General features: G+C 37.1%; 1 protein-coding gene across 2 annotated transcripts in view; it reads left to right on the top strand.

The window, feature by feature from the left end:
* Positions 1-12,034, top strand: part of ZBBX (zinc finger B-box domain containing) — a 112,919-nt gene that overhangs the window by 40,435 nt on the left and 60,450 nt on the right. For both annotated transcript variants that reach the window (XM_018053779.1, XM_018053781.1), the window contains exon 7: positions 10,994-11,152. In XM_018053779.1, the coding sequence (XP_017909268.1) occupies positions 10,994-11,152 (159 nt within the window). The remainder of the gene's footprint in view (positions 1-10,993; positions 11,153-12,034) is intronic.

A 12,034-nucleotide genomic window follows, 5' to 3' on the forward strand; every position in this document is an offset into this window, starting at 1 on the left:
CTTTTGGACTTTTTTCTTTTCTTTTTCAACCTTCTTGAAGTGAAGCTTAGATTGTTGATTTTAGATCTTTCTTGTTTTCCCAAAATAGCACCGAAAGCTGTAACTTTCACTCTAAGCACTGCTTTTCCATACATTCTGATATGCTGTGCTTTTATTTCCAGTAATTTTCCTTGTGATTTGCTTTTCATCCAAAGGTTATTTAGAAATAAGTTGTTCAACTTCTAAATATTTTATGATTTTCCCGTTATTTATTCCTGATTTATATTTTTTTGTTAAGATCAGTGAACATACTTTCTATTTCAATTCTTGATGAATTTCTTAATCCTTATTTTATGTGGAGCATATGTCTGTCTTGGAAAATATGTCACATGATCTTGAAAAGAATTTGTGATCTGATGTTTCTTTAAAAGTCACTTAGGTCAAGTTACTTGAGATTATTAAATTTTCTAAGTACCGATTCTCTGCCTAGCTGTTTCATAAATTTCTGAAAAGGAGGTATTGAAATTTCTAATGAAACAGCTCGGCAGAAAATCAGTAAGTCCATAGTGTTAATTACAGTGTTAATAATGTTGCTATATATGATTTTATGCTTTCAAAAGAAAGACAATAAAAGACAAATAAATTTAAATTAAAAAAATTAATACATCTTTTCCATTTACTCATATATTTATGCTTCTGGGTTGCGGTCTTTCTTCTGGTAGATTTAATACCTTTCAGTCTTAAAACCTTTCTTTAGTATTTCTTGTAAGGCTGATATGCTAGAGATGAATGATCCTCTTACTTTATCTATTGAGGAATGTCTTTATTTTTGCCTTCATTTTTAAAGGACAGTTTTCTGAATGTAAAATTATCTTTGGCAGTTTTTCCTTTCAGGACTTCACATCATTTCACTACCTTCTGGGTCTCCATTTTTTTCAGATGTGAAATCAGCTTGTTATTCATATTGATGCACCCTTGTATGTAATGAGTCCTTTTTCTCTTGTTCCTTTCAAGTTTTTCTGTTTGTCCTTGGCTTTCATAATTTGATTATGGTATGTCTTGGTGTAGATCTCTTTGTTTGCCTTTCTTGAAGCTTGTTGAGCTTTGTAGATTTTTTGCAGTAATAGTTTTTCATCAAATAAGAGAAGTTTGGGGCCCTCATTTCTTCTTATTTTTTAATGTTCATTTCTTTCCCTCTGGTATTTCCACTAAATGTATGTTGGATGCTTGATGCTGTCCCGTAAGTCTCAAAAACTGTGTTCATTTTCTTTTCAATTTAGCTGATTGATCTTGGTTGGTCTTCAATCTAATTGAATTTTTCGTTTCAAATCTATTGTTAGTTTATATAGGTCATACTCAAGAATCTTCTTTTTGTGTGTGATTTCCATTTTTAAATCAGCCCTTGTACAGCTCTCATTTCCAGGTTTATCCCATTTAATGTTTACCTGGTCCACTCCTCATCCCAACTGGGACCAAAACCTCAGGTTGTTTAAGCCATAGGTTTTCCTCATTCATTTATAACCAAATTTTCTAGTTCACTGATAATGCCAATGTAACTTTAAGACTCTCTCCTCCGCTGGTATCAGGCACACTCCCTATTAGGAATTGACAAACCTGGGAAGGATCATTTAAGATAGGAGCAACCCCTTGCAAGTAAGCCTTACACTTTAGAAAATTCAGAGTAGTTTTTTTTTTTTTAATAAATATTTATCAGTTTGTTCACTTTTGGTTGATTTCAAGAGTTCTGAAATAGTTTTTTTTTAAACAAATTTATCCAGTTTAGTATTTGTTTTATGGTTGTAGAATTATGTACTGACCTATTCTTTATTCCATAGCCAGAGATCTATTGAATTTGGCAGGAATTCTATTTTCTGGATATTTAAACTATATCTCTTATTTACTGAAAAATAATTTGCTATTGTGATCTATAAAAAGACAGCAGTCATTTGAAAGTCCTGTTTTATGCCATCACTCTGCTAAGTGTTTTTCATATAAAAGATAAGTATTCACAACAGCTATCCTAGGTAGACTGTCTTCATTTTACAGGTGCAAACATTTAGGCTTAGAGAGGTAAATGATTTGTCCTTTTCTGTTGTTATTAAAAGTGTCATTGATTTTACCTGTATTGACTTTGACTTAGGTAGCTTGGGTATAGAAATGAATGTTCAAATGGAATTTTTAGACATTTTTATCTCAGTAAGTCAGTTAAATTAGACTCAACCACCATTTCTCAAGTACTTGTCAGCATCAAATGATGTTCTAGTTGCAAAGCATGAAGGACAGGGCAGCAGAGATATTACATGGTCCCCTATCTCAAGGAATCAAGGGATTCATCATCACAAAAGAGAAGATAGATATTTTCAAACAACTGTAACACAGTTGACTGATAAGTGTTCTGACACAGTGATTCTCAAACCTAATGTATGTGCAAATTACAGATTAAACTGTAGATTTTGATTCAGTGAGTCTGAGTAGGGCCTGAGATTTCATATTTTTAGCAGGTTTTCAGATGATAATGATACTACTGATATATAGATCACACAGTAAAAAGCAAAACTCTAGCATAGATGTAAGCTGGGAATTATTAGAGCACACAGAATTCATGGTTTGTTTTGTTTGTTTGTTTTTTTAATTTGCTGTGGTTAGTTAAGGAAGAAAACTTCATCTCTGAATGATAAATAGTCTGCTCTTGGAGTGATGTCAGCATCATGGTAGCATACGATGCTCTGTTTGTCTCTCTCGTTCAATGTACTACTAATAAAACATCCATAACACAACAAAGCTTCCTCTGTCCAACATGCCAGGATGCCAGAGAGTTCCACACATCTGTCCATCTAAGGGTGAATGGATTGGAACAACAGAGGAAGCAGAACTGATGAAACAGCAGAGGTCGTACTCATGATGCCAGCCCTCTGGCCATGGCAAATGATCACACAGCCCCAGAGAGCCCACCTGCAGCAGGAGAGGCAGAATGCATGACTTCAGAATCCCAACTGCTGTGGCACCCCCAGGGAACCAGGCAATGGTGGAGGCAAGGGTCCTTCCAGTCATGGTGGTGCCTGCGATTCTGGCCTTCCCCCATGTGTGGCAGTGGCACACTTGAGCCTGACAACCCCAGATGCAGTGGGGCTGCCCATGACCCATGTTTTTCCCCCTGGCCACGGTGGTAGTGCCCGCAATCCAGGTGACCTTGGAGACAGTGGAGGCCCTGTATCCTGGTGGCCCTGGTGGTGATGCTAGGAACAGCAGTGACAGTGGCAGCCGCTAGGCATCAGCAGGCCCTGAGGCAGAGGCTGGGAAGGCTGAGAAGTGCCCACGCTCAAGTGTAGCCAGAGGCCGCTCAGGTAAGAGAAACTAAAACCTGTGCTATACTGGACTCTGTATCAGACCAATCACTAGTAAGAGGATTGAAACAGTAATCAAACCTTTCAAAACAAAAGTCCAGGCCTAGACAGCTTCATAAGTGAATTCTACCAAACATTTAAAGAAGATGTGATAACTCTCCTTCCCAAACTCATCCAAAAATTTTATGAGAAAGGGAATACTTATTTTACAAGTCCAACATTACCTTGATGCCAAAGACTAAGCAAGAACAACACACAAAAAATAAAATTACAGGCCAATATCTCTGATGAACATAGATGCAAAAATCTACAACAAAGTATTCAGTTCAGTTCAGTTCAGTCGCTCAGTAGTGTCCGACTCTGTGACCCCATGAATTGCAGCACACCAGACCTCCCTGTCCATCACCAACTCCCGGAGCTCACTCAAACTCATGTCCATCGAGTCGGTGATGCCATCCAGCCATCTCATCCTCTGTCCCCTTCTCCTCCCACCTCCAATCCCTCCCAGCATCAGAGTCTTTTCCAATGAGTCAACTCTTCGCATGAGGTGGCCAAAGTACTGGAGTTTCAGCTTTAGCATCATTCCTTCCAAAGAACACCCAGGACTGATCTCCTTTAGAATGGACTGATTGGATCTCCTTGCAGTCCAAGGGACTCTCAAGAGTCTTCTCCAACACCACACTTCAAAAGCATCAATTCTTTGGCACTCAGCTTTCTTCACAGTCCAACTCTCACATCCATACATGACCACTGGAAAAACCATAGCCTTGACTAGACGGACCTTTGTTGGCAAGGTAATGTCTTTGCTTTTGAATATGCTATCTAGGTTGGTCATAACTTTCCTTCCAAGGAGTAAGTGTCTTTTAATTTCATGGCAGCAATTACCATCTGCAGTGATTTTGGAGCCCACAAAATAAAGTCTGACACTTTCCACTGTTTCCCCATCTATTTCCCATGAAGTGATGGGACCAGATGCCATGATCTTCGTTTTCTGAATGTTGAGCTTTAGGCCAACTTTTTCACTCTCCTCTTTCACTTTCATCAAGAGGCTTTTTAGTTCCTCTTCACTTTCTGCCATAAGGGTGGTGTCATCTGCATATCTGAGGTTATTGATATTTCTCCTGGCAACCTTGATTCTAGTTTGTGCTTCTTCCAGCCCAGTGTTTCTCATGATGTACTCTGCATATAAGTTAAATAAGCAGGGTTCAATAGACAGCCTTGATGTACTCCTTTTCCTATTTGGAACCAGTCTGTTGTTCCATGTCCAGTTCTAGCCGTTGCTTCCTGACCCGCATATAGGTTTCTCAAGAGGGAGGTCAGGTGGCCTGTTATTCCCATCTCTTGAAGAATTTTCCACAGTTTATTGTGATCCACACAGTCAAAGGCTTTGGCATAGTCAATAAAGCAGAAATAGATGTTTTTCTGGAACTCTCTTGCTTTTTCGATCATCCAGCAGATGTTGGCAATTTAATCTCTGGTTCCTCTGCCTTTTCTAAAACCAACTTGAACATCTGGAAGTTCACGGTTCACGTATTGCTGGAGCCTTGCTCGGAGACTTTTGAGCATTACTTTACTAGCATGTGAGATGAGTGCAATTGTGCGATAGTTTGAGCATTCTTTGGCATTGCCTTTCTTTGGGATTGGAATGAAAACTGACCTCTTCCAGTCCTGTGGCTGATGCTGAGTTTTCCAAATTTGCTGGCATATTGAGTGCAGCACTTTAACAGCATCATCTTTCAGGATTTATTAGCAAACCAAATATAATGCATTAAAAAGATCATGTAAAATGATGAATGGGGTTTATTCCAGGCTTGCAAAAATGATTCAACATTTTCAAATCAATCAACATGATACAACACAGTAACAAAATGAAGGATAAAAATCAAATAATCATCTCAGCAGATGCAGGAAAAGCACCCAACAATATTCAATGTCCATCTCTGTTAAAAAATATTTAATAAAATCGTGAAGTGGGAAATGGCTATCCACTCCATTATTCTTGCCTGGGAAAATCCCATGGACAGAGGAAACTGGCGGGCTATAGTCCACGGAGTCTCAAAGAGTCGGACATGATTTAGTGACTAAACAACAACAAGTAGTACACTTCAGCATAATAAAGGCCATCAATGACACATCCACAGCTAACACCATACGCAGTGTTGTTGTCGTTTGATCACTCAGTTGTGTCCCACTCTTTGGGACCCCATGGACTGTGGCATGCCAGGCTTCCCTGTCCTTCACCATCTCCTGAAGCTACCTCGAACTCATGTGCATTGAGTCAGTGATGCCATCCAGCCATCTCATCCTCTGTTGTCCCCTTCTCCTTTTGCCTTCAGCCTTTTCTAGCATCAGGGTCTTTTGCAGTGAGTCGGCTCTTAACATCAGGTGTGTGTGTGTGTGTGTGTGTGTGTGAGATTGCTTCAGTCATGCCAGACTCTTTGTGACTCTATGGACTATAAGTCCCCCTGTGGGGCTCCTCTGTCCATGGGATTCTTCAGGGAAGAATACTGGAATGGGTTGCCTTCCTCTCCTCCGGGGGATCTCCCTGACCCAAGGATTGAACTCGGGTCTCTTAACATCTTCTAAATTGGCAGGCAGGTTCTTGACCACTACTGCCACCTGTAAAGCCCCTTTCACATCAGGTAGCCAAAGTATTGGAGCTTCAGCTTCAGCAGCAATCGTTCCAATGATATTTAGTGTTGATTTCCTTTAGGATTGACTGGTTTGATTTCCTTGCTGCCAAGGGACTCTCAAGAGTCTTCTCCAACATCACATTTTGAAAGCATCAATTCTTTGGCACTCAGCCAAAGAATTTCCTTCTCAATGATGAAAACCTGAAACCTGCCCCTCTAAAATCAGAAACAAGACAAGGATGGCCACTACTACTCTTATTTAATATAGTATTGAAAGTCCTAGTCAGAGCAATTAGGTAAGACGAAGAAATAAAAGACATCTAAATTGGAAAGAAAGACATTAAGCTGTTACTATTTGAGGATGACATAATTTTATTCAGAGAAAATCTAAAGACCTCACTGAAAAGCTATTAGAATAGTAAACAGAAAACATAAATTTGCAGTAAATTTGCTATCAGTATAAAAAAGTTGTGTTTCTGTACACTAACAACAAAAGTGAAGAGAGAAATTAAGGAAACAATTCATTTACCATTGCAAAAACAGCAAGAAATACCTGTTGCTGTGAAGTTGCTCAGTCGTGTCTGACTCCTTGTGACCCCATGGACTGTAGCCTGCCAAATTCCTCCTTCCATGGCATTTTCCAGGCAAGAATACTGGAATGGGTTGCCATTTCCTTCTCCAACTTAACCAAGGAAATGAAAAACCTGTGCATGAAAATTATGAAGATCTTGAAAAAAATTGAAGAAGATGCACAAAAAAATGGAAAGGTATTCTGCACTCATTGGAAGAATTAACGTTGTTGAAAATAACATACATATGATATATTTTTCACATATCTAGAAACTTTGAAGTATTATGGTGAATTTTTAATTTTAAGGATTCTGTTAAATTTTTCACCTCTTAGGAGATAGATAGTTCAAGTTCGTTCTATAATTCTGCTTTTATAGAATATTTTTAACTTTGTTGCTAAAAATCTTCTGCTTTTTTCCAAAGTCCACATTACCTTTCAACTGTCCTCTCCTCTGCAATATGTAGGCGAAATGAGTGAAAGGAGTATGTCTATTCCTCTCTTCATTATGCTTGTGCTTGGTCAAACATGGAAATAAATAAGTAAAAACAAAAACTCAATCTCTCACCTCCCACTCCATCCCACCCCTCTAGTTTGTCACAGAGCACCAGTTTGAGCTCCCTGAGTCAATTATCCAAATAAATAAATTTAAAAAAAAAACAACGCACATTGAGTTCTAACCACTGAGATGCTAGGGGATTCATCAGTTTTTGTAAATAAAATTTTATTGTAACACAGCCACAAGATAAAAAAAAAAAAGCCCAAACTCAACCTAATCTCCACACAAGTGATTGTATATATGTATATTATATATGAAAGTTGTTAAGAGAGTAAATCCTAAGAGTTTTTATCATAAAGAAATTTTTTTTCCTATTTCTTTAATTTTACATCTACATGACATGATGGATGTCATGTTTGCTCACCAGACTTATTGTGGTAATCGTTTGATGATGTGTGTAGTTTTGTTTAATGGAAGAAACAATGTTCATATCTATTATTAGAGATACAATTTAATAATTTAAGTTTCAGGAAACCAAAAATAAAGCACATTTTCTGTGTAAGGTGGTCTCCCCGATAGCTCAGCTGCTATAAGAATCCTCCTGCAATGCAGGAGACCCTGGTTCGATTCCTGGGTCGAGAAGATCTGCTGGAGAAGGGATAGGCTACCCACTCCAGTATTCCTGGGCTTCTCTGGTGGCTCAGCTGGTAAAGAATCTGTCTGCAATGTGGGCAGACCTGGGTTCAATCCCGGGTTGGAAGGATCCCCAGATTGGGAAGATCCCCTGGAGAAGGGAAGGGCCCCATGTATAGTCCATGGGGTTGGAAAGAGTAGGACACTGACTAAGCAACTTTCACTTTCACTATTTTTTTTCCTTTGTAAGGTAAGACATTGTGGGAAAGAAAATTCACATTGGCATTTTATTTATATTGTATTAACAGAATTTTAAGATGTTTAGATATAAGATTCCAATGTTTCAGCTATTCATGACATTTACTTTATCTTTTAGCAGTTAATTTAACTGAAAAATAAAATTATTTTTTGGCCATTTCGATATCTCTTAATATGTTACCTAAAAATGTTATAAGGATTGTTGAATTATTGTTAGCAAGACTCATTTTAAGACAGGAATAATCTTTGTTCTGTGTTACTTAAATATATATACTTGAATGATAGTTCTGTCTTGATAATTTTATATAAAATTAATACTATTGCTTTCTGATATTTTTCAGAATATAAGGTATAAACTATAAATTTTAACCACTTTTGAAATAAATAATATTTTGTTGTAGGGAATTTAAAATTAGGTTAAATTGGATTACTTTGCTTAAAAAGATATTTGTTAAAGTACAGGTATTTCTGGAAAAATGAAACATCACCATTGGCTTAATTTCCTTTTTCTTTTTCTTGATAAATCAATTTTATTCAGGTTTAACTTATGAAACACAAAATGCACCCATTACTTCTGCGTTCACATTGTTTAAAAATTTTAACATACAAACAATATAAAATGTTACCATCTTAACCATTTTTATGTGTACAGTTCAACAGTGATAAGTATGTTCATATCATTATGTAAAATGCACTCCTTTGAAGTATGGAGTTTAATTAGTTCTGAAAATATGTTTGTCAATACACTTGTGTAACCTCCAGTGTAAATTAATACACAGTATTTCTATCACTCCCCCCAAATGTTCCTTTGTGCCTGTTTATGATCTTCACTAACTGCAAATCAAGTAATAGCACAAGAAGGCAACAGGTCCTGGCAAGAATGGGTTTAAATGGAACCTTTGTACGCTGTTAGTGGGAAAGTAAATTTGTTCAACCACTATGGAAAATAATATGAGATTTTCTCAAAATAATAAAAACAGATCTACCATTCAATTAGACAGTTCTACCCCTGAATATATACCCAAAGAAAATTAAAGAGGGTTTTGAAGAAGTAGGTACAATCCTATGTGGCATCACTCACAATATGGAAACAACCTAAATGCCAGTCAATGGGTGAATGGATAAAAAAGTTGTGGTTTTTATACACAATTAAGTATCATGCAGCCATGAGAAAGGGGGATATCCTTTGGCCATTGTGACAACATGGATGGACCTTGAACACTTTACTTGAGATATGTCAGACAGAGACAGAAAAATACTGTGTGATATCCTCTATATGTAGACTCACAAAAGTCAAACTCATAAAAAACAGTGAGTAAGGTGGTGTTTACCAGGGTATAGTGGAGTAGGAGGATAAGAGTGTTGTTGTTTAAGGATACAAGCTCATAACAAGTGGTGAATAAGCCATGGAGATCTAATGCACAGTATAGTGAATATAGACAACAACTGTGTATTATAAATATGAATTTCTTTTTAAAAATGAGGACTGCTTAAGTCTATAAAGGCTTTTTGATGATCCTTGGGAAAATTTGGAGCTGATGCCATAGGTCTGTATATGGACAGTAATATGTGTGCATAGGTCATATTAGTCATTTTTCATACATAAATTTATTAATTCAGTGTAAAATAACACTGGCTAATTTGATGTTCACTGATTTATTCCAAAGCCAGATTGCAATGAATCTTAATAGATTTACAAAAGGTCATAACTGGAAAGTGTCAATGTAGTCTTAGCTATTTAAATAGGTAACTAGATGAAAAGTTTAAAATAGGGATATTTCCATGGGAGAGTATAAAATAACCATTTCTGATCCCTGCTGAAGTTTGCTTCTGTCTTGAGAACATTCGTTTAAGAAGCAAGACCTATTCCTTGTGTACCTAATACCAGGTTTTCTGCAAGTCTCTGAAGGGTTTGCATCTTCCCTCAAGAGTTTATCTGGTTCAAGCTCAGATGGGATCCATACTCCTGCAGTTTTGGGCAAATCAAGGTTATTGCAGCTAGGAAGCCCTTCAGAAAATAGGGCCTTCCTGGGACTTGCCGTTTTGTTCTTCCAGCCGTGTGAAGGCATTTGACAAGGTCTTTTGATTCTTTTTTTTCCCTTATTATTTATTTTAATTCTGTAGCTCTCTCTGTCCCCTGAAACACCTTATTTTTATGTTATTTTTCTATATTACTATTTGCCAGGCACGGTAGTAACTGTACAGAGACTTAAGAAGACATGATGTTTTTTCTTCTGTGAAATTTATGGTATAGATAGACATCAAAAAATGATTCAAAATCGATATTTGTGTGGGCTTGTAAAGATCTCAGAATAAGAAGAGGATACAAAGAATAGCTGCTACACCTCATGCAGCTAGGGGAGGAAGGCAAAGAGGGGTTCCTGAACCTGTGGGAGTAACTTGGGGTGAATCTAGAAGGGGAGGAAGGGGTCTGCCAGGCAAAGGAGATAACAGAGGAGGGAGGGCCTTCCTGGTATCTCATGAGCAAAGTCATGACCAAAAGAACTCGGAGTTTGATAGGGCACTTCCTGATGTGCACTTTGAGTACTTAATACTTTCTAAAGATGTTTTATCACCAAGGAAATACTCATTACTGCTTTTTCAGACTCCCTCGACATCAACTATATATAGTTCTTTAGCCATGATGTGGACAAAATAGCTCATCTATCTACTTGGGATCGATATAGTGGAAAGGCTATGAGTTATTAGAATTATATACACCTGGGGTCACTTCCCAGCTCTGCCACCCACTCACCATGTAACTACGATCAAGTTATTTAAACCCTCAAAACTTTATCACTAAAACAATAATAAAAATAGTTAACACTTCAGAGTTAACTTGAGGATTAAATGATATGTTTTTAAGATACTTAGATAATGGGAGGTCAAACTAGTCATTCAGTAGATGGCAACTGTCACTATTATATGGCTGATATAAAATGGCAATTTATATTTTAAAATATTGAACAAAATGCATTGAATTTTGCTAGTCATAGAATAATGAAAACATGATTTAATATATATAAATTACTTAGGCTGACATTGAGCTTTTTATTCCTATCTTCTTTTTTTTTTATAGACAAAATCACAATTATTATCCAATGTATTGGATGCTGCCCATCGGTTTATAAAGGAAGTTAATCCAGATGAACCCAAAGGAGAGAATTGTTCTACAAAAGAGACTGGTAAAAGCCAGCAGAAAATTGAGTCTCCTATTCTGCAGGGGAGCAGCTCTCAGGTAAATGGAGAAAAATACAATAGACATTTTCTGTCATACATGATCATGGAGACTGTCATTCACATACTAGAGGTTTAGAGTTTTAAAGATTTGATCACATTCTTGTTTAATATGAATTTGTTTTCTTATTAATCAAAAACATTTTTACTGTAAAAATACTTTTGAGGAGATTGCTTTCATTTCACTGGTTTTTTGAGGAATGATCTTTTGACTATATTGCTTTCCAGGCATTTTCACCACATCAGGAAATGAATATTTGAGAGAAACATAAGAAAATAACACAATGCAATATAGCAATTTTATTTTAATCAGAATCTCAGGGAGACTAAAAATACAAAACCTTTCCAAGTGTTTTAAGTGACAGGCAATTTCACAGTTATTTAAAATCAGATTTATAACAAATTTTGTGGTTATTCAAATTGATTACTGATCCTAGATAAGCTTACATCTACTCATGTCGGTATTTTAATAATAGACTTGTATTGATTCTTTAGCAGGAAACAAATTTCCTCCAATTTGATCCTTGTAATAATCCTCATTCTTTGAGATGTCACTCACCTTTTCACATGGGCTTTCCTGATATCTCAGATGGTAAGGAATCTGCCTGCCATGCAGGAGACCCAGGGTTCAATCCCTGGCTCAGGAAGATGCCCAGGGGAAGGTAATGGCAACCCACTCCAGTATTCTTGCCTGGAAAATTCCATGGACAGAGAAGCCTGGTGGCCCAGAGTCCACGGGAATACAGAGTCAGACATGACTGAGCGAATACACTTTCACTTTCACCTTTTCAGTGTAGTTCAGAAATAGTGACTTGGCAAAAGTCGCACGCACACAGCTTGTTACTTTATGACAGAGTCTGAACTTTAGTCTGTTGAGTTTCAA

The sequence above is a fragment of the Capra hircus genome, chromosome 1, assembly GCF_001704415.2.
Source record: "Capra hircus breed San Clemente chromosome 1, ASM170441v1, whole genome shotgun sequence".
Classification (NCBI taxonomy): Eukaryota; Metazoa; Chordata; class Mammalia; order Artiodactyla; family Bovidae; genus Capra; species Capra hircus.